The sequence below is a fragment of the Podarcis melisellensis genome (assembly GCF_964234715.1).
Source record: "Podarcis melisellensis genome assembly, chromosome: 2".
NCBI lineage: Eukaryota > Metazoa > Chordata > Lepidosauria > Squamata > Lacertidae > Podarcis > Podarcis melisellensis.
Window position 1 is genome coordinate 56,474,145 of NC_138529.1, and position 24,002 is coordinate 56,498,146.

At 42.2% G+C, this 24,002-nt stretch overlaps 1 protein-coding gene across 15 annotated transcripts in view; it reads left to right on the forward strand.

Moving 5' to 3' along the window:
* The window catches only part of TCF7 (transcription factor 7), a 116,714-nt gene that overhangs the window by 10,090 nt on the left and 82,622 nt on the right, over positions 1–24,002 (forward strand). The window contains exon 1 of one of the 15 annotated variants that reach the window (XM_081893746.1): positions 314–391. The exons of the other annotated variants lie outside the window; for them this stretch is intronic. Within the exon in view, the coding sequence (XP_081749872.1) occupies positions 329–391 (63 nt within the window). The 5' untranslated portion in view covers positions 314–328. Of the gene's footprint in view, positions 1–313; positions 392–24,002 lie in introns of those variants that run through there. 15 annotated transcript variants of the gene reach the window in all.

A 24,002-nucleotide genomic window follows, 5' to 3' on the forward strand; every position in this document is an offset into this window, starting at 1 on the left:
TTACGGAGCAGGATTCAGGAACAGAGGTAGAGCACACGGGCGGATGAGAAGTAGTAGCTCGGGCTGACAGATTATTCCAACGGGGTAAGATTCAGCTAGATATTGATGCCTGCAGATTGATTGGGCATCACTCACTTTTCTAGCAGGGGTACTTCTATTGAATTAAAATTCTAAATAGATTCTCACTTTCCCTTCTTTTCCTGAAATGAGATTACTGTGCATTACCCATGTTTAGTGAAGGGTGTATTATTTCTTGTCAGGGTTTCCTGTAAACATATGTAGGAGGTTGGGATTAATTCTGTAATCCTTCTTTTCTGCTCCCCTTCATATGCCTCCCTCTGGAGCGCTGTTCGAAACTGTCAAGGGTCCTGTTCTGCTAAACCACCAAAGAGTAAGTACTTCAGTTATAATAATGTTTCTCGGGAAGATCAAGGGCATGCAAATCTAGTTTGGCAGCACAGTCCTAAATAGGTTTACTCAGGAGGAAGTCGCACTGAGTTTTACAGGTATTACTCCCTGGTAAGGGTATTTGGGATTGTAACCTGAATGCTGTTATCTCAGCATTCATTATAACAGGATCACTTACATAGAATTGTTTCAGTCTTAGCAGGACTATCTGTCAGCAGCAAACAGTGTCTGTGTGTTAGCTGGTATCCGGACATCTGAAGGCATTTCCCCTCAATATTCACACTGCAATGTATAATTTCATCACTAGGAAACTTTTGTTCTTAGCCCGGAGGGGACAAGGGAGCTCATCCACACTGGTGTTTAATGTGGATTTGAAGCTGTTTGTTCCCTTTTTTTACTTTCTGTGTTTCTGCGATGTCCACATGGTATAATCCTCCCTCAGCTGGCAGCCACATCTCCTCCCCGCACCACAGATAATTTGCAGATAATCTGAGGGAAGACAGTCAAATACACCTACTGTTTTATTTATTAGATTTATATTCCACCCTTCATCAAAAGATATCTAGGTGGTTTACACTATAAAAACACAAACAATATTTACCATATTAAATAATTTTACACCATTATGATATTTACATGTGCTTTTCCCCTGAAGAATGGATATTTAAACAATACTTCTTTTTGATTTCTAGGATTTTAAACTTGTAATATTTTAATATTGCTTTTCTGTTGGTTTTGGGGGGCGGAGTAGAAAGAAGGAGGCAGTGTTTTGCTTTTCTGTGTTGCCTCTAACCATGTTTGCACTTGAGGTAGGCACAAGGTACATTTGTTCTCTTTGCCACCTCAACCCCCATAATCTCTTTCCCTCTAATAACAAACTTGGATGGTTGAGTGCTAACAATATTTGTGGTTGGATGAATAGCCGAGGTATGTTAGAAGTACAAAACATTTTTTTAAAAAAAAACCAAAGGGGAACTAAAACAAGAATCCTAAAGTGGACCTATGATGATTGAGCATGCTCAGTGACCTCAAGAAGTCACCAACTGGAAAGTGGGAGGAAACAAACAAACATGAGAACGGGGAGAGAAGGGCATTGACTTGTTTGAGGCTTTTACAGTATCTTAGAGGAAGCCATGAATGGAACACTCGTGTTCTGGAAGATGAGGGCTCATTACAGCACTTGGTGGAAGTCTCCCTTGTCTGCTATACCGCTAAGTGTCTGCCCACGTTTCAAAACATAGTTTGACCTTCAATACTAGCTGCAGTGTATATATGATAGGTTTAATCCAGCAGCTTTGAAGCTCTGTCTACCCTTAACAGGACCTCTCCTTGAAAGAGATGAAAGAGACAGAGTGATGCTTATTGCAAAAACCAGTGTGGAATGTATCATCATCAAAAGCTAATTTCCCCCCTCAAAATCAACTATAAATCATAAAAGTATATCCTTTTTTAAATGGTACAAATCACTTTAAAACCAAATTGAGGTATCTCGTCAGTAGGTAGGTCTGCCTTTTAGGTGGTTATAAACCTTAAAGGTCAGACATGTTGAAACTTTGATCAGATTAAACTATTCTCCTTTCTATGGCAATATAATTAAGTTGACACCTGAGGGAGTTTTCTGAACATTGTTGCATCTTGCAGCAGGTCGGTAATATACAGCAGCCAAAAGGCTTGAAGAAGCACTTCTATGTTTCTTAATTTTGGAACTGGGTGTGTTAGCTACGGAAATGAGCTGGGGTTTCCCATAGGTATTTGCAGGCCAGACTTGCTCAGCCTCAGTCAACACAAGGACTCCCTTTGGCTTGAACAGGCTGAGGTCAGAGACATCGAGTTTTATGGGTTTAAAATAAACATTTATGATGGAAGGGCAGATTCTGGCTGTGTGTAAGCCATCTTGGGTTCTGTGGGTTTGTGTATTAAGCAAAGGGAAAGTTAATTCCTTCCTTAATACCAAGTGGAAAGCTTGTTCGTGTTCTCTCTCTCCCTCTCCCTCTCCCTCTCCATCTCCCTCTCCCTCTCTCCCTCCCCAATTGTGTGTTAAAATGCCCACTTTTCCTCTCTGTTATGTGAAATAGCTATATGTCTTCTTTTTTAAGTGTACATGTCAGAGAACCAGTATCTAGACTGATTTCCCAAAACAGGGTGCATGCACAGAAAAATTGATGCAAGCTCCTTGCTGAGTGCAAATGGATACATCTTTCATCTTCGGTGCATCTCCACTTCTACTGCCACGTATGGAGTGTCCCTTACTGTGTTAGAAGAACAGTTATCCATATAATCCATTGGGGAGTTGGTCTCCTCAGGAGCAAGCTAGAAGCAGCATTAATTGTGTGAACACACTTTTCCTGTTATGTCAGTAGCAGCCTCCAGAAGGGTAGGAGGCCACACTGCATCCAGATTGCAGGGGGTGGAAGGGACTTTAGTCCTTTCCGCCTTTGCCATGGTCCCAACAGAAATCACTCACCTGCCCAAAATTTCATTTGGAAGCAATTCACCATGGGCACCTATGGAGGCTGCCCACCCAATGTCTATAGCAATTGGGGGGGGGGCATTTTTGTAGTGACCACTGCAAGAGTGGACAGGTTTAAACTCTCCTTTCTCACTCCCCATGTCCTGATGCTGCAGTTGCTATTTACATAACAATAACTTGCACATTTATGTTCCTATGACTCTCATCTAGTTGAGCCTTGGATCTGCCAGTTCTGGATGTTTTGTCCCTTTACACTTTACACTAGCCTAACATTTCAAAGTGTTCTCACTGAGGTATTGATGACGTTAAGCATGTTTACTTCAATGGAACTTGCTTTTCCGAGACTTCAGGACTTGTCTCCATGAAGTTTGCCTGGCTATTAACCAAAAGGTTTCTGATTCAATACCGTCCAGGGACAGCTGTGGGCAGGATTGCTGCATAGCAGGGGGTTGGACTAGATGGCCCTTGGGTCCCTTCCAACTGTACAGTTCTATGATTCTATGATATCCCACCTACTATTTGGAAAACAAGAGCAGCAACTGGCCCTTTAAACCTAGCCGTACTGCTGGTTGATCTCAAATCATATTGCATCGGTTTCTAAAAATGACCTGTATAACATGTGCGGGGGGTGGGTATCCAAACAAATAAAAGGGAAATATTTTTACATTTGTTTCCTGTTAATTTGATTGGGAACACTGTTCACATTAATAAGAAAACCTTGCTTTTGCAAACCAGCCTTTTGTGCAGCTTCCATACAACTACAGAACTGGTATAACCCTTTATTACACTGTAGCCCCACATTCCACAAGTGCCCTGTGGAATATTTAAAGCATTTATATAATGGGAAAATTTGGATATAATTATCATCCTTACAAGGGTTACCATGACATGAATTTATGGAAGATACAAAATAAATGTGGATGATAGTGAGCACTGGATAATTAAAGTCTGGGTAATGGTGCTCTTATTGCTTTTTGGGGGGGGCATCTCTGTACACTGAGTATCCTCAAGCAAGTTACTTTCTCTCAGCCTCAGTTCTGCATCTGTAAAATAAGAATAGTAAGGATTAAAAATGGCTCATAGGAAGCTGTGCAGATGGATGTGATAAAGACTATAAAGCATTTTGCATATGGAGTACTACAGGTGTGAGTCATAATTCTGTTACTCTTGGTCAGTTAAGCACATTATGCATCAAAGAGTCTAGCTATGTATCTCCAGTCAAGATATTTGAATATGCAGTAGTCCAATTTCCCAGCTTTTTTCTTTATGGTAGATTTTGTTTCTTAACCACATTTCTGTCCCATACTATTCTGCCAAGGAGTGCAGGGTGATATAGTCATCTATCACACTGCTTATCACACTGCTTTTCCTGAATCCTTTTTATTTTAAGGGGCACTCTGATTATAAGACAGGTCATAATCTTTCTCAGTATCACACCCAGTATAACCTGATGAGCCTCCTTTGTTTTATCCAAGCCACATTTAACATTCAAAGCCATGGTTTAGCATGAAACGCACAAGCGTTTCCCCTGATCCTTCTACGCTTCTGAGTTGAGGAGCGTGGGATCTTTTGCTTCCATTTTTAAGTTATCCACAGTTTGCTCTGTCGTGTGGACTGGAATTGCGATGAACGTTAATTATGCTTAGTTTTCAATAAGCCACCTTCAGAAACTATGGTTTGTTTGAAAAGTTAGTATTTATAACTATTTGTTGCAGCTGATATCATGAGAAAATATGGTTAAGTTAAAGCTTCAGCAGCTGTTGATAGAGTGTGCAAGCCAAAAGCTTTTTGCAACTCCTTCCTGCTTGTTCGTGTACAGTGCTGCCAAACCATGGTGTTGGTGTAGCATAGCTTTCCCCTACCTAGTGTCCTCCAGATATTTTGAGCTACAGCTCTCATCGGACATAGCCAACATAGTTAATGGTTAGGGATAATGAGAGTTGTAGCCCAAAACATTTGGTGGGGCACAGCTTGGGAAGCTGTTCTAGTGTGACATGGCCACCATGTCTCAAAAGATCAGTTTATTTTGTATTTGATGTTATTTCTCTTTTAATCTTTCCTTCCTCTAAGGTGGTCAGGGAATATGAGCCCATTTTACATCCCCACCCATTTTACCCTCATAGCAACCCAGTGATGTGGGATGTGACTGGCTCAAGATTATCCAGTGAGCTTTATGTCCAGTCAATGCAAGGGTGTTTAGGTGTGTATGCACAAGATCTACAATACCCACTAGAGAAAGAGTGTGCGCTTGATTGTATGGTCATGTCACTGAAAATTCTCATGCAGCCGTGACAAACTTGATCTCGTCCACCTTTGGTGAACTCAAGCAGAGAGACGTTGATTTTATACAGTTCTATTTTATGTATATGTGCCTTGGTGGTTTTGTTTCTGCTTCAGAAGAAACAACGTGTTTGGTGCGCCTGCCATGAGCTACATTAACTCGAGTGTATTGGAGAGACATCAATTAGGATGAAACACTGAATCATGGAATCTCATAGTTGCAGGGTGGAATCTCCAAGATCTCCTGATCCACTGCCCTGGGTTGAAGATACACACTCCTAAAAATACCACTAATAGAGCCAATTTCTTTATTATGGTCTGCCAGCCTATACAGTATGAAAATGAATAGAAATATGTGTGAAAGTCCTTGTGTATTATGTTTATTTTCATGATGTATCCTTTGTATAAAATATTGCATCCATAGCTGCTGTGTTTTTATTAAGTTGTGATCATTTTAACTGATGTTAAATCACTAACTATATGAGTTTCTGAATGCAGTTTTAGGCTTGTTTGTTGAAACAGTACAAAATCAGCTGTTTAGTTTTTCTTTCTTTCATAAAAAAAAGACAAACCAAAACCCACAAGGCTTATCCACGTTACAGATTAGCATCCTAGAAACTCTCACTTTGAAGAACAAAGTGATTTCTGAGCTAAATGAGTACACAGTGCATCTGCGAAATGGCAACCATTTTTCTTCAGCTTTTAATAACCCTAACTTGAAAAGAACTGAATAAGGCATTTTAAAGGCAGGGCGGGAAGAAAAGTTCTTTAAAATAACATTGCTCCAAGCTGGAGTTCCTGACTTGCTATATTTTACATAGGAATTGGGGTTTTTTATAAAAAAAAACTGCTTTTGTTTTTGTTTTGTTTTTGCAGGCAGTTTTCAATTATTTTGCTCAAACGAGGGCAGAACTAACATTTAAGGCATTATGCAGCTTAGGACCAGGTGTACGATGTGTTGTCATTGCGCTTTATCCCTCCTAGTCTCTGTAAGGCTTAATTTGCACTATACATTTAAAGCAGCATTCTGCCACTTTAAACAGTCACAGCTGCCCCAAAGAATCCTGGGAAATGCAGTTTATTAAGGGTATCAAGAGTTGTTAGGAGACCTTTATTCCCCCCACAGAGCTGCAACGTCCAGAGTTATTTAACAGTCAGTCTCTCTTCCTAGTGAACTCTGGGAATTGTAGCTCTGTGATGGGAATTGGGATCTCCTAACCACTTTCAGCACCCTTAACTACAGTTTCCAGGAATTTTGGGGGGTGAAGCCGTGACCATTTAAAGCAGGCAAACTCAGCCCTCCAGATGTTTTGGGACTACAACTCCCATCATCCCTGACCACTGGCCCTGTTAGCTAGGGATGATGGGAGTTGTAGTCCCAAAACATCCGGAGGGCCATGTTCTCTTATGCCTAGTTTAAAGTCATTTGGTACTGCTTTAAACTGCAGATGGAGGCATACATTGTGGCATTCTGCAACAGAACTTCCTCAGGTTGCAAGGACATCAGCAACCCACTCCGCAGTAACTTGGGGGCAGGGCTTTCAGTGGGGCTGCCCCTGTCACGCTGAACACCGTCCTTGTTAAGATATGACAGGCAAACACGATCTATACTTTCTGGAATCAAGTGAAGACAAATGTTGTTTTGACAAGCTTTTCCAAGTGGATGACGGTCTCTGCCTTGGATTTAAATCTTTAGTTGTTCCTGTACCGTGTTTAAAACATTTTTTAGCTGTTTGGTGGTATGTTGGTAAATCACCTTCAGACACATGAAAGACAAGTAATTAATCAAACCTAGAATGTTTCAAGGGACACACAACTAACACCACTCTGTGCTTCTCTCCCCTCTTTCCCATTAAAGAATGGGGGAGCTCAGTGTGTTATGTGACGTCATTGCACTGTGTATGTGATCACCCAATGATGTGGGAGAATCAAAACACAAAGTGCATTGACTTTGTATCACTTCTTCTAAAGAAAAATGGCTTCAGGAGGAACATGCTTTAAGCAGAGGAGCAGTGTGACGCGGAAGGGTGCTTTTCTCTTGCCCCAGTACTTATCTGCTACATTTTGCCATTTCCAATTTGCCAGCCCTTGTGCATTCACGCACACACAGTGCACTTCCAAATACAAGCAAAAATGTGTTTGGGTGAGAGAGGCTTTGCATGGGAGTTAATTTGGATGAAGAAAACGCCTTGTGGAGAAAAAATTGTGGAGAAAACCCTTCTCTTCCCATCACTTCTCTGTTCAAAGATGGACCCTCTTGAAAGCCGCATTTCTTCAGAAAAAGTGTCCATTGGGCTGCAGTAGGTGCATTTGCATTAGATAAAATTTTAGCATTGATAAAAAGATTGCTTATAAATTTGTAAACTTTAATAAGTTTGCAAAAGTATGGAATTAATGAAGACATTTGTACAGAATCATAGCTGTGTTATAACATTACATTTTAAGCAAAGTCAGAGCAGTTTCAAGCTCTTTTGGATGCAAACTTATCAATTATATCTTTAAACTCATTAAGTAACAGTTTATCATTTTCTGTACAGAGAATGCTTAGATCAGACAACCAATCTTGGGACATTATAGACCGTAGATCATGCTTTATCCTTTTTAGTCCAGAAAATGATCTGTAGCCAGTACAGTTTGTAATCGTTAAACATAGGAACCATCTGAAAATTGTTTCCACATTTGGGAGAAGCTGTCTGAATTTTCTCTTGGAATATTGTTTGATACGTATCTTGGTGGCTGAATTTTTCCTTTTTCAGGGTGGCCTTATTTGACTACAGGTAGAAGGGCAAGAGTTAATCAATTAGACTAAGGTCAACATCCTTTGGATACTCTTGCATCAACATCTTGATGCCATTGTGAATCTGTTCCTTCGTAGCTTGCAGGTTGACCGAAAATGAAAAATTGACAGCTACACTCCTATACACTGTTTCTGCTCTATCTAGGTTGGCTTTAAGAACATCCATGGCAGGGATAAATTAATTTATCCTAAATTTGTCTCTTGGAGAAAGTTTATCTAAGGCTTCGGGTACTGTCCCATCATTGTTTTGTTTTTGTTTTTACTTTCTGCTGCTTTTTGATAGATTTGTGCTCTAAATCCAGTAGAGTGCATTTTTCTTGTTCAGTTTCATCAAAACTAGCTTGAGCATTTGATACAAACTGCAATAGTGAGGTGTAAATATTTGCACATGTGCTCAGTGAAATTTGTATACTGTGGATTGCCTTGCTAACTGTAGCAAATGTTTCCAAAGGTGAAGCATGAAAATGAATTCAGATTCTTCCATTTTTTGCAGAAGTTTGTCAGTTTGGCATCTAGAGTATCCTTTTTCGGTTTCATCATAGTAAATATGACTGAGGGCTTCAACAATGTAAGCACAAGTCAACTGTGGTTTGTCTAACTAGATTTAGGGAATGTCCAGTACAGTGGTACCTCGGGTTACATACGCTTCAGGTTACAGACGCTTCAGGTTACAGACTCCACTAACCCAGAAATATTACCTTGGGTTAAGAACTTTGCTTCAGGATGAGAAAAGAAATCGCGCAGTAGCGACGCTGCGACAGCGGGAGGCCCCATTAGCTAAAGTGATGCTTCAGGTTAAGAACAGTTTCAGGTTAAGAACGGACCTCTGGAACGAATTAAGTTCTTAACCCAAGGTACGACTGTACATGGAATGAACTTTGCACACTTGTTCCTTTCCACAATTTTTTGTTCAACACTGTTATACTTTCCAGCCACATGAGTGTCCTCTGCATTTACTTAAATTCATTTCAAGTTCATTGAACTCGTTCAGTATCAGCTCAGCCATGCTTTCACCAGTGTGATCTTTCAGTTCAAAAAACTCAGGAACCATTTAACTGGTAATTCATCACTAGGAGAAACGTATCTAACAAGGACAGAAAGTTGATCAACATGGGAAACATCAAGGATTGAATTGACTGATAAACTAAAATAACCTGCCTGCTTGATGTTGCTCAGTATTGCTTCTTGAACTGTACTAGCCATCAGCTGGATAACCTCTTCACATATGGTTTTCGATAAGTTTGATGGCTGATCAAGAGTCTTTACTCATATACTGCTTTATAGGAAGGGATCTGATTTGGCAATTAATTCAAGCAATTCAAGAAACTTACCATTGTTTGTTAAACCAAATGTTTCATCACCTCCCCTAAATGCCAAGCCACATTGTACCAAAAGGGAAATCCCTGCAATAACTCACTGAAGTACAAGGCCCCAGTAATCCTTCTCTGCTTTGATTTTGTCTCTGGGTTTTGATCTGAGCATTTGATCACACTTTCTTGTTAAGTATGTTGGCATAAAGTTCATATGATTTTTAGAGTTTCCATGGGTTTTAACAAGATAAGCATGAATGCCAGTCATTGAATCCAGTAGAAGCTAAAGCTGTAATTGAAGTAGTTGCTGAACACGCCTGAAGGATGCGGACCATTTGGATCCCTTCCAGTCAGGATTCTGGCCTCATCATGAGACTGAAGCTGCCTTGGTTGCGCTGGTCGATGATCTCTGGTAGGCTAGGGACAAATTTGAAAGCTGTTTCTTAATTCTTCTGGAACTCTCAGTGAACTTTGATACCATCAATCATGACATCCTTCTGGACCGTCTAAAGCAGGCTTCCTCAAACTCGGCCCTCCAGATGTTTTGAGACTACAATTCCCATCATCCCTGACCACTAGTCCTGCTAGCTAGGGATCATGGAAGTTGTAAACCAAAAACATCTGGAGGGCTAAGTTTGAGGAAGCCTGGTCCAGGGGAGCTGGGGGCACTGTTATACGGTGATTCCGCTCCTTTCTCCTGGGCCGTTTCCAGAAAGTGGTTTTGGGGGATGAGTGTTCAGACCCCTGGGCTCTCACTTGTGGGGTGCCTCAGGGTTCCGTCCTCTCCCCCATGCTTTTTAAAATCTATATGAAGCTGCTGGGAGAGATCATCGGGGGGTGGCTGGGTGTTCATCAGTATGCAGATGACACCCAGCTCTACCTCTCTTTTAAATCAGAACCAGTGAAGGTGGTGAAGGTCCTGTGAGTGCCTGGAGGCGGTTGGATGGTAGTTAATAGATTGAGGTTGAATCCTGACAAGACAGAAGCACTGTTTTTGGGGGACGGGGCAGATATGGGTGACTCCCTGGTCCTGAATGGGGCAACTGGGCCCCTGAAGGAGCAGGTGCGCAGCCCAGGAGTCATTTTGGACTCACAGCTGTCCATGGAGGTGCAGGTCAATTCTGTGTCCAGGGCAGCTGTCTACTAGCTCCATCTGGTACACAGGCTGAGATCCTACCTGCCAGCAGACTGCCTCACCAGAGTGGTGCATGCTCTGGTTATCTCCCACTTGGACTACTGTAACGCGCTCTATGTGGGGCTTACCTTTGAAGGTGACCCCAAAAGTTCTTCTAATCCAGAATGTGGCAGCTAGACTGGTGACTGGGAGTGGCCACTGAGACCATAACACTGGACCTACACTGGCTCCCAGTACATTTCCGAGCACAATTCAAAGTGTTGGTGCTGACCTTTAAAGCCCTAAATGGCCTTGGTCACTTTCTCCAGAAATTTCTGTACCTGTAGTGGTAGTAACTGACAACAGTTCTCCTTGAAGTTTGTGGGGGCCTGCATTCTGTATATAAGCTGGTTGTTTTTCAGTTTCCTCAGACTGCTTAGTGTAGTCTACCTGATTTTCGTCTGTTTGCAAACATGAATATTCTTTATCTGAGGGCTGTTTCTGCCTGCTGTACGAAGCCATTTGATGTGTTTTTCAAATGATTATTTCCTTCTGTTCTTTTTGTCACCTTTGTTTACTAGCACCACTTTCATATTGCTTACTCATTATTATTTTCACAAAAAGACAAAATTAAATATTATTGTGATTCACAGTGATGTAAAAGAATCCTCACTTATTCTCAAACACCTGCTGTAATGGTAGGCAGTGATCTGAACACTTGTATTGCTTCATAGCTGACTTTATCATTTGACTCTAGGTAGCTTTAAAGTCTCCACAAACTTTACTAAACAGTAAATATGCATTTGTGTAATTGTTATACAGCCATAGACTCATACATCATGTGTTTAATGGCACTAAGCAATTGGGCCCAGATAGTAAAATCTGCCTGTTTGTTTGTTTTTAGAATAGCAAGAGGCTGCAGGCTGCTCAGCCTGAATGTAAATCCAGCATTGCTAATAATCAATGGGAGTTGTAGTCCAAAACATCTAGCAGCACCAAGCTGAGGAAGGCTAAGATAGGGTGACTTGCATGACGTAACACAGAAAACATAAATCGGCTTGATGTGCAAAACCAAATCAAGCCAGTAGAGATCTTGATTATTTCTGCCAACTCCTGCTTTGCAGGCATGAAAATGAGTAGCAGCCTCTTCAGCTTTGGTACTTTAGTCTGAGGTACTCACAGTTTGCCACTTGGAAACTGTAAAAAGTCTGTTATGAACAGAGTAGGTATTTTTTTTAAAAAAAAAAAGTAGCTCAAGCTGAGTGTCTTATGCTGATTTTCTGTGGAATGGCATAAATTAATGTAAGAAAATGATAACCTTATTCTTAGTGGATGATTGCTAGAACAGAGCAGAGAACCAGATGCTGGTATCCTAATCAATAAACTATCCTACAAGTGTAAGACATGGAAACTGACTGTGATCCAGTCACAGTCCAAATTTAAGTACAGCTTCCACTGATGTCAATGGGGACATTAGGCTTGTGCTTAACAATGCAATCCTAAATGTAACTATTCAGAATTAAGTTCCACTGAACTCAGTGGGAATTACTCTCAAGTAAATGGGCATAGCATTGCAACCTAGTCTCATGCATTTCAGTGAGAATGTGCTTAACTGCAGATGGACTGTCATGCACAGTGTTTCCAGGTCAGAGGGATGGAGACTGATAAAATAGTTTAAAGAGAAGAAGGGAAATGCCCTGTAGATCACCAAAGATGTGAGGGCATAATAATATCGTAACTCTCCTTTCAATGACACTAGATTCAGGTAGGTAGCCGTGTTGGTCTGACACAGTTGAAATTATATATAATATAAAATGTCCAGTAGCACGTTAGAGCCCAACTGAGTTTGTTCTTGGTATAAGCTTTCGTGTGTATGCATAAGAACAAATTTAGTTGGTCTCTAAGGTGCTACTGGACGATCTTTCAAGGACGGTTAGACATTTACAGAAACTTTTTCAGACTTTGTATCTTGTTGCTCTGTTGATGGAAGTCAAGCTGAAGAAAATAAAGATTAAGAAATATTTAACTCTAAAACAGAAGAAGTAATATAAAGGAAAAGGGAGAAAATGGAGCCTTTTTATTTTGTTAAAGCTTTCTCTTATATGCAGCAAAATTGTACCAGGACTGCACCATATGAAACACATTATAAATGCTCTTGTGAAATCTACATCATTCTACCACATGAAAGGCCCGCTCCTAAAAATAGCCATTCAGAGAGTATGCAAGTTAGTTGTAATTTCAGTGATCATGAAATCTCTGTGTAGCCATTCACCAACCAAGAATTTTGCATGTTGAATATGCCTAGCAACAGCAGCCTTGCGAATTTTCCCTCCCCCATCATCCATCCCATAAAGACCCTGAGACACACTCCAGCATCCTTCCTCACTGCTGATTTTTATTTCCTGTACCTGACTGCATTGAATAGGGAAATGCCGATGCTGTTTGAAAACTCTGCCAACAGCATCACTGCCAACCACTTAAAAAGTACCATCATGTGTTCTTTTCCGTTGCATACTTGTTTTTCTTCATTCCTCAAATCAAAAGATTTTCTTCTTAAAGTTTTCTCCTTGAGCAGTTAATTAAATATTTCAGCTTTTACATGGTGGTGAAAAATATTTTTTGCATTCTTGCCCTTTAGAAGTGGCACCCAACTAATTTTCAGGAAGTGAAGGCCATACATAGAGTAGAGGCAAAAGACTGCTTTATCATGTGGAGGCTACTAGCAAATTCACTCTGGGCTTCATGCAGCCATGTAGAAGCCAGTAATTTAACATCTGGAGATGTGGTGAACTTTACCACATTCCCATTACTCCCCGTTTCTGATTGGCTTCCCCTTTCGCATGGTAACATTTGCCTTGCCATGTGGTTGGCTTCCACAGATGTCTCGCTCTCCACCTACAATTACATAAATTCAGTGATCTTTAAATATTCTCCCAGCTACACTTATCTATCACTAGATCCCGTTCAGCCAAGGGCTTCCTCTAAACGATCCAACCACTTGAGTGGGGCCAAGGCAGCTCTGGAGTCAGGAGTGGGCTCCTTGTTGCAATGTGGGCATTGGTGGCCTCCCTACAAATCACTTATGCTGGCCTTGATAACGTTTTCAAAATAAACTTTTTATGAACTCTCAGAACACCACAGGCATGCTGAACAAGGCATGTCCATGTATCACTTGGGATGTCAGAGACATTACCCACAGCTGACTGTGGCACTCATGCAGCCACACCCCGCATAGCACTTAATAGTTCAACTGATGCTGTCAAAATGTGACTTCCCTGCAACAGTAGTACTTGCTTGAAGGAAGATGTCTGGTTTCCCCACAAATAATTGATGTCACAACTGTGAACATCATTAACTCAGGGCCAGCCCACCAGTTAGGTGAGATGTGGCAATTGCCTCGGGGCAGCAGGCTCCGGGCAGTTGGGAGAGTCGGCAGTTCTGGCCTCCAACGAGGTTTTTGCTGCCACCGCTGCACCACCTGCCTGCCTTCCCCCGTGGATCAGTTGCTGTGCACCTACCACACGCCTGTCTCCTCCTCCGCTGTGTGTCTTCTGCCCCATGCCTGCCACTGGCCTCTCCTCTTCTGCCTCCTTTTACCTCCCAGGTGGGTGTGCAGTGGCAGTGGAAGAGATGGAGGGATGGTGTTTTATGTTTTGCCTCTAGTGGCAAAATGTCCTGGGCCATCCCTGTGTAAACTGATCACTTGGGAAAGGCGTAACAGCCTATCGGCTGCACACAACCATGGTACTTGATAGATGTCCTCTCGCTAGGTCTTATATCCTTGAGGCATAATGGTGGGTGGTTTTTTTTAAAAAAAAAAACAACACCCACCTTTGAAATTGCAAGTTCTGATTTAAGATAGAGAAATAGTTGGATCCCAAAAGAAACACACAAAAGTAGAATGAAACATCCATTTTCTTAACTGAAAATACTTTTAAAAATGAATTTGCGTTTGGGATGATGGTACCTGAAAGGAAACTTGGCAGATACCTAATGAAATAATAGGATTTCCAGAGAAAGCTACATTGTATTTCAATAGCAGGTATAAATATCATTAACTCCAGTGTTTCGTTTCAATTCAGATGGAACTGCGGCGCAGAAGGTATTGGGGAAATGTAGCATTAAGTGATTTCCTGTTGGTGTTTTTATCCCCTTTCCAAGTTAGTTTTTTCATTTAAATCTTTGTGGCATGTTAAGCTCCAGAGCTCTCTTCAAACGGTTCCATTGTACTAATATTTCAATCAAGCTGCTGAATTCGATTGCCATAAAACGACATCATAGAAATGTGCTCACTGTTGTTTTTTCATAAGCTCCTTAAGAGACTAGTGGAAAATCAAAGCATAAACCATAATATACATTTAATATCTGTCGAGATCATTTATGTTTTAAATGCAGCCAGCAGAGTTTCAAATGTAGATCCTCACCTGAGATTTGTAATTACTGATGTGACTGAATCTACAGACGCATTCAGATATGAGAGTACCTGGGGTGTCTAACCTACAGACTTCCCAATCTTGTTGGACTACAATTCCCATCAGCTTTGGTGATGAATAAAGTTGTATTCAGGATCATCTGAAGAGCAACAGGTTAGCCAACAGAAGTAGGTGCAAAGGAATTCTGTGGACGTTTCTTCTTTTGCTGTGCTTTTGGTCCTCTATGTTTAGAGTGGCTAAGTGGAAAAGAGGCCAGGGCTTCTGTACTTTGAGTAGTTGTGTACAAGCTATACCTGCTGAAATCCCCCCTTCTATACAACTATTCAAGGTGCAGGAGCCTTGTGTCCCCCACCCCCCTGTGTTTTGCACTGAAGCTGTTGCCGAACTTTCAGTACACAGAGGGCCAGCCCAATACATGTTGGCACCTGAGGCGAACCACAAAATGGTGCCCCCTCCCCACCAGGGAGGAAGTAGTGAATGAAGATCTACATCAGGAACAATAGGAATAAAGATCTGTAGCTCCTGTGGATCCTGCCACCCAAAGCGGTTGCCTCACCTTGCCTCATGAGTGGACTGGCCCTTAGTACAATGCTATCCTATTGTACAGTGCTGAGTGGCCCTGATCCTGCCTCACCTTGTTCTCTACAAGTCTTGCTATTACCAGAGAAAGGAGTGTTTTTACCATCCCAGTAGGTAGGCAAATCTCCACCTGTCCCATGAGTAGAGGTGAGGCAGCTACCTCAGGGAGTTGTTTTGGGGTGTAATGAAAGGGCAGCTGATTGTTGTTTTCACACTTTTGCTCTCAGTGTAAAGGACGAGAGGTGTTTCTGGACTTTTTTGCCAACTTCTTTGGCTTTGGAATACTACACTTTGACATGCAGGGAGTAGGATGGGGAAAGAGAATGACATTTGCTAAGGCAGCAAAACGTTTTGGGTTGGTCCTATGTCCATTCCCACTAAGAGGCAGTAAAATTCCCAAAGATGAAGGAAAGAAAGACAAAAAAGTCAAACTCCAGTCCACATTCTACCGACTTCTGTCTCCTGTTATAATCAAGTACAAAGGCAAAGCAGAGAGGTTCCTTGTCTTCATATTAAGTGACGAATGCTCAGTTCCAGACACTTGTGAAAGAAGCTGATAATTTAAACCAGGGGTGGTGAACTTTTACAACCTTAAATTTTTAAAAATGTTTTTATTGAAAGTTAGGAGAGATAAACAACACTGGTAAATCACAAAGTAATATTACAGCACACTTTTAATGCCTTTTAACATGCTTTATTTTGGGGGGGATGTGGTGCTTTTAAATGAGATGACAAGTCACCTAGCCTTGAAAGGCAGGATATAAATGTTTTAGAAAGCTTTCCAGTCATGGAAAGGAACATGAGCAGAGCCATCAACCCCATTACCATCTCAAAATGGGAGGCTTCAGGGGGGAACTAGATGCACAAATGTGTCCCAAATACTATTATGTACTTTTAGATGTACAGTCATACCTCGGTTTACAAACGCTTCGGGTTGCGCACCGTGCTGAACCTGGAAGTACCGGAACGGGTTACTTCCAGGTTTCGCCACTTGCGCATGCATGCGCAGATGCACCTCTGCGGGTTGCGAACGCTGCAGGTTGCGAACGTGCTTCCCGCACAGATCACGTTCGCAGCCTGAGCGTCAACTGTATATATGCATCTAAAAAAAAAGTTTCAGAGGTAAAAGCACTTTTTAAAACAAAAATGTAAATGTGATTATTAAATGTGCTGAGCTCAATTAGTGATGTCATCACTATAATTAAGAGGTTCTGCACTTTTAAATAGTTGCAGGACTCACAGAAATTCAGTTTGTAGAGCCAGGAAAATCAGCACCTAAGGCATTCCTGCCTGTCACTCAGTGCTAAGAGGGAAAGTGCCTCTGCCAAGTTGGGGGCAGGGTGGGGTAAGGACAGGCTCTCAATTTGCTGAAAGCCAATTCTAGTTGAAATGGAAACATTTTCAAAGGAAGACTCTGCCATCTCCGTCTCTCACAAGATTCTGCCTTTAATATGTCACAACATTTGATTCCCTCCAACTCCTAAATAAGAACAGTACAAATATGGGAGCTGGATTTGAAGACTGCTGAAACACAGTACCAGAAAAAAATGGTACAATATAAATAAAGCATTATTGTGAGTAATAGTATTATTCCCATGGTAAACTTTACTTTGCTTGTTTCTCAGCCCGTAACTTGCTGGTGAGGGAAGACACTAGGAAGACACACATGTTGTTTAATGCCAATCCCTTGTTGTACAGAAGAGAGGTGTTTATCTTGGAACCTTTTATTTCAAGTTAAAACAGTAATCCCTGCCTGGGAAACAGTTTGCTAACAATAGCTAGCAGGCAGTCTGTCAACTCCTAGCTTGATGGGGAGAGGAAGAGAGAGAGTCGGAAGCAAAGGGAAATTCTTTCAAGGGCCTGTTCCCAAGTGTGCGTGGCACTGAGAGGTTTGTATGCTGGGAATGTTAACAGCTCCCTATCCTTGCAATGCTGGATTCTGAAGACATGAAGAAACCAGGAACTATTTGGCTGCGATAGGGCTCCTTATTAGCACACCCATTTGAAAACATCAACGGTGTCAGTCATGCTTGTGTGTTTGGCTTTGAAGTCCTCGTTCTGTACACAGGGGCCTGGGCATGCCAAGCTCCCAAGCTCCACATGTTAGTTCTCCCAATCTGTGCATGACTTGACAGCTCTCCTGTCCTCACACTTTGCTGATTTCTCTTGTGGGCCTACAGAAGCAAATGGAACCCTCTTGCTTCTTTTATTGTCCTTTCCTTGTCTCTAATGCCACTCAGGCCTGACTTGAATGTCAGGGGCATAAATTTGTTTCGCAACGAAATAAAAATGTAACTGTTATTTTTCTCTGCCATCTCCCTCGTTGGTCTCTCTCTTTTTTGAGGAATGTTTCAGAACATCCTGGATGCAATTATACCCTCAAATTACTGTTTACATTAAGCCAGTTGCTGTAAGGGGAGGCACCAGTAAAGTCCCAGAATTTACGGGAAGGAGGAGTATTGCAAAATGTAGATTTGTTCTGTAGCTCTTTCGGTCATATAGGAGTTGGTGGCAGGGGCTGAGGGAGTAGTTTCCTGTCAACATGATACCCTCCCAGGCACAAACATTAGAGAGGAGCTTCTTACTAGGATTGCCAGATCTTTTCTAGCAGGACTTCTTGCATTTATATTCCACCTTTTCTTCCAAGGAGCTCAAGGAGGCACAAACAGCTCCCCCCCCCCACCTCCTTTAATCCCCATAAGAATCCTATGAGGTAGGTTAGGTTGAGAAGCAGTCACTGGCCCCAGATCACCCAGTGAGATTCAAGGCCGAGTGGGAATTTGAACCCAACGCTCTGAACCATTTCCCTCCAGCATGCAAATGTTAAAAGGCATTGAAAGAAGTTGGCAGCTTCTAGATGTGCAGGATTGTCTTCTATTGCATGTTGTCTTTATGTGTGCATAATAAGGAGGTGGGTCATGGCTGTGAGATTGCTGAATGAGCCATCATGCCAGAAAATGGCAAAGCCTAGGCAGGAGCTCAGAGGCCCTGTTCCCTTCACCTTCCCTCAAGACCTGTGCAGATTTTCCCACAGATCTTTAGCTTGAAGGAGCATGAAGAACCCCTTTCTGTGGCTGCCATCCCACTCCCTCCCTCTCTTCCCAAGCAGGGTGGTAACCCTCTTGCAGTTGATTTCTGTCGCGCTTAGGAGCCCTGCCATGGGAGGGGAAGATCTGGCTCATTATCATGTTGCCAGCAGCTGGGTTTGGGGACAGAACTAATTGTGTGGAAGCAAATGCAGTCAGCTTTTATTAAACTGGTTTGCAGATTACTTTTAAGTTGGTAATTTGTCTGTATGAATGAGGGTTGCATGTGTGCCTGTACTTTCTCCTTGGTAAGGAGGCGAATATCTTCTACTTCAGCAAAATTATTTTCATCCAATGCAGGAGTGACTAACTTGTGGCCCTCCAGATCTTCTGGGGGACTCCAGCTCCCAGTGGTCAGGGATGCAGTCCCAACAACATCTGGAGAGCCACAGGTTAGCCATCCCTGATTTAACCTGTGCAATTTAGCAATTCAAACCAGCTACCCAGGTGCTTAGAAAGTTGAGGTGATTTTAATCTGTTTTATTTTAACTTTTGTATGTTTGAAAGTATGATTGCAAATTTTTATTGATTTTACTGTTTTATCTTTTGTAAACCTCTTTGAGGGTTTTTAAACAATTAGACAGTGTATAAATCTTATGAAATAAAGAAACAAACAAACCATATAGAACTTGGAGCTGCAAGTTTCTCTTCAAGTGTCTGTCCCAGTGCTAGCATTCATTTCAGAGATACATTCAAGCAGAGAATGCCTATATATTGCCAAATAACTGTTTACTGCAGCCTTCCCCAACCTGGTGCCCTCCAGGTATTTTGGGCTACAGTTCACTCCCAACCAGCATTGCCAATGGTGTACCGTATCTCAGACCACACTTTCTTTCAGTCACCGTTGAGCCTCTGTTCCTCTCAACAGCGCCTGTTCCTTTTTATTGAGCTGTAATTGTCAAGCTTGAACTCTTTCCCTCCCCCCGGAAAAAACACATCTTTTACTGTAGACCTGTAACATCCTTAATAATGGAACTGCTAGCTTGGATTTGTCAACACTTAAAATCAAAAGTCTCATGGGAATACTGTGTCCAAAAAAATGTCTGAACTGGACAGCACACACTCCCCAGAGGCATAGCAGGAGTGACTCCTATGCTGCTTGGTCTGTGAGAGAGAGGTGGGTTCCTCTTCAGAAATAGAATCTATGCAAATATAAATAATGATCTTCAAGATTTTGCCAATGAAGGATCTCATGGCCCTGGAGTCATGAGCTTACAAGATAAAAGCAGGGGGACATAGAGAACTGTTTGGTTAGGAAGGAAGGCTAGGGCTGGATCTGGGGTCCCGGAGACAGTTGCTGAAATAATAGGGGAGTTTTCTACAAGGTGGCCTAGACAAGGAGGTGAGCAGGGTAGTTATTGCACCAGCAATTGAGAGTTCTTTTAGCAGGCTTTGCAATCCCATCTTTCCTAGTGCAGTAGTGGTAGTGCCAGTCCTGGAAGCACTTACGTCAGGGTCTTGTAAGGGGCAGAAGCTGGTGAAAGAAGATCATGTGCTGCCATTCAGCTCTCTGCCTTGTAATTGTGCTTCTGCTGGGGGTTGCTGTCTTCGTTCCTGGGGATGAAGGTGGTGATTGTAGTGAAGAGCAGAATCCCATGGCTTAGGAAGAACCCAGGCAAGAGGTGTACACTCAGTTCTCTTGATTCATCATGGTCCAGCTGTCTCAGGAAGAGCCAATTCTTCTTGGTTCCACCTTGGATTTTATTCCACCAGGATTTTATTTTTATTTTAAGAATAAAAGTATTAACCCCATTAAGAACAAAGTGGTTTGGGGATTGCTTTCACAGACTGCAACTCTGCAAGCACTTAAGCTGTTTGAAGGGTTCAGCTGTGTCCAGGTCTGGAACCTGAGGTCTTTCTGGAGGCTAGAGGAGCAATACTCTTTCCCCCTCACCCCATCAGATTTCCATATTGTAGGTGGCCCTAAAGATCCATTGGATTCAACCATTCTTGCCCCAGCACAGAAGGAGAGAAGATACTGAGCCAAGTAGCTGTTTCAAAACTGCTACCCAACTAGCTGCATATGAAGCTACTCTGGAGGAGCAGGAAGTGCCTTGGATACACCTGCCTGTAAGCCAGAAAGGGGTGGAGCCTCAAGATCCTTAATAAAGTCACAGTCTGAGCTGCTGCATTGTAGAAGGATCTGCTCCATGCTCCAGCCTCCCTGAACCAGGAAAGTGAGCAGCTACTTAAATCCCCTTGGAAACCTGCCTGATCACATAGCTTTGTTTCCCTCACATACAGTTTGAAAGAGATGATGAGTGAGCAGTGCTTGGGAGTACTATGTCTTAACTATAATACATGACAGCATATTGCATGTAATAAAATCTGGTACCCATTGGAGGACTGAGCTATCTTCAAATATGATGGTTCATATATGCTAGCTGGCTGTCTTGTTTCTCTAATCATGATCCACCTTGTACCCAGCCATCACTGGTTGAACCAGCAGATCTTCTGTAAATATGGAGATCATAGCCATATCTTCAGCAGAGAGTATTCTTTGATAACTTAAACCTGTATGCACATCTCTCAGTATCTCATCGTTTGATGACATGCAGTTGAAGGTGTGGACTCAGCCACTGAAAATTGTTGTGCTTCGTTTGAAGTGAAATTCAAGGTATGTCTGCGTTAATTTGTCATGTCTCATCCACACATTCTCACCACCACTGAGTGATATGAACCCAGTGAACCAAATGATATGAATGTGCAAACCAAACCCTAGTAGTTCCAACGCTGCATTTCTTCATGTGATTCCATACATAGGGACAGTCAGAAGGATTTGCCTGGCAGAATAAAGCATCTATGCATGTATTTATCTAATCATGAATATTCATTACATATGCCATTAATTTGATATAAAGGTCTGTGTAATCATTTCAGAACCATTGAAAATTCATGGCTGCCATTTTAACCTAGGTATGAGTCATTAACTTACTCTTATCTTTCCATATTATTTTTTGGAGGGGATTTTAGCAGTTGGAGCTAAGGATGAATTTGCCACATTTGAATGAAGAAAACCAATATTGCCTGTCATACACCAGATTTTACAATGGCTCTCTTCTCCTTTCCGTCTACAAGTGTCACATTCATGACTGAATACAGCACTTTTAGCCTCACATTGTGGGGAGGGAACCATGGGTTTTACCAATAGTAATTATCATTATGAGCCATTATGTTGTATTAATCTTTCCAAATTAAATACATAGTTAATTAGCAAATGCTTGAACTCTTCTTAATCTCATGATCATGGGTGGCTGGTGAGTTTGTTTTGTTTTTGTTATGTTTTTGCCAAGTTTGCATGTGCTCTTCTGGCTTTGTGTTTTTAATTACAAATGCGATACTTACTGCCAGCTCACTTGCCTATGCTAGTAGTTGGCAAATTAAAACTTTGGACCTGGTTCGATGGGCAGGTTTCAGTTTAGAAATTTAAAGTTGCTGTCAGACCATTGTTAATGCAGTGTTTGCGTTTGTGCTGAAGTGGATGGTCTCTCTTTTTGTCATTTCCCCTTCTCGTACCCTTCTCAAAGTGCACCCTTTTCTTGATGTGCTTAAGAAGCCGTCTCCCCTTAGAGATTCAGTGGCCACCTTCAGTGATGTGTTTCTGCCACTAGTTCAAGCCATTCTTGCATTTCCATGCATTTCCGACCTTTGATCAACCAGATAGGTTTTTGTTATTTGTTCTTGGCCTACTGTATGATATGTGTGTGTACAATTCCCATTATAGCTAGCCATTCACCATGCTTGCTGAGGCTGGTGGGAATTGTAGTTCGGCAACATCTGGAGGGCAAAAGGTTCCCCACACTTAAGTAAACATTTGACTTCCTGTGGGAGGAAAGAAAATTGTGACGCTCAGACGACCTATGGTGGCAGTGTACCCATTTGTGTAGACTTGAGCCTGTCCCGATGACATTGGGGAGGGAACAGGAGCAGGGACAGCATGTGAGTGAGGGGAATTGAACACTTCCCATCATATTTCACCACAATCTGTCCCCAAACTTCTTTTTCCAGTCCAGTACCAATAGTGGATCTCTCTAGGAGGAGGTGGGTGGTAGTTGTGGTGAGGATACAGTTGCATTGGCTTTTAAAATTGGCACCCTGCTATGCGCTTCATTTTATGCACTATTATGGCTGGCATAGAGGTACACAGATGGCGCTGTGGGTTAAACCACAGGGCCTAGGAATTGCCGATCAGAAGGTCGGCGGTTCGAATCCCCGCGACGGGGTAAGCTCCCGTTGCTCGGTCCCTGCTCCTGCCAGCCTAGCCGTTTGAAAGCACATCAGAGTGCAAGTAGATAAATAGGTACCGCTCCGGCAGGAAGGTAAACGGCATTTCCATGCGCTGCTCTGGTTCACCAGAAGCGGCTCAGTCATGCTGGCCACATGACCCGGAAGCTGTATGCCGGCTCCCTCAGCCAGTAAAGCAAGATGAGCGCCGCAACCCCAGTGTCGGCCATGACTGGACCTAATGGTCAGGGGTCCCTTTACCTTTACCTTTACATGGCTGGCATGAGTTTAAATGAATGGGTCTCCTGCTGTATTCTGAGGCTTGATAGGACTGTGGAAGTACAGTTTTTGGAAGGAAAGCATCTCTGTGGAAAACTCTTAATGTACACTTGTTGTGAGTTTTCTTGCTTAAAGCCAATTTCTCACGAGCCTCTTTGCACATAGCAGCCAGCCTTTCCATCCCTTCGATGGTGAGATATGCCATTTGGCTAAACAAGCATGGCTTCCTAACGCTGGCAAGGCAGACTCTTAAAAATGAAGAAGTACCTATAGAAGAAACACAAAATAGGTAAGTAGATCATGGAGATAAGCTGCTCTGCTGCCGTGCATAGCAAGTTGCTCCCGGGAGATCTTTACACAGTCTGCGTAGAACACTAGCTAAAGCGTATTTCCCCCCAATTTAAAAACAATGGAAGACGCAAAGTTCCACTGCAGATGAAAAAAAAACCTGGAGTATGTTTTAATTCATATTTGTTCTAAGTATCAAAGAGCATGTTGTTGAATACATTGTACCACCCTTCCGTTTTATAACAAAACACCTCATTGCTTCTGGCAGACTTTTGGGAAACTGCATAGTGTATTTTTACAGCATGCCACCTCTGTACAAGAGTCTTCGCGCTGTGATGTTTTGGCTAACAAATGCGACTTCAATTGTTCATCGAATCTATCTGTACACGCATCGGGCTCATGTTGAGCTACCAGAAAGTCACAGGAAATAAACATACAGCTACAGTAAGATCAAAGCTCCAAGGCGCTACGCATGCGCCAGCAGTGACAGCTTATGAAAGTTCCTATTTTCTTTCAGCAAAATCATTTGTGTATTTTCTTTGTAAGGACTGTGAAAAAAATTCGCTGTTATTTACTTCAGAGACAGAAAGAGAGAGCCATATTTGCTTGATAGCACGAGTGTGTGTGTGTGTGTGTGTGTGTGTGTGTGTGTGTGTGTGGTTAGCTAAGAATATTTTATGTGACCCACGTCCTTTCAATGCATGTGCGATGCTAAGCATGCAGACCTTAGATTT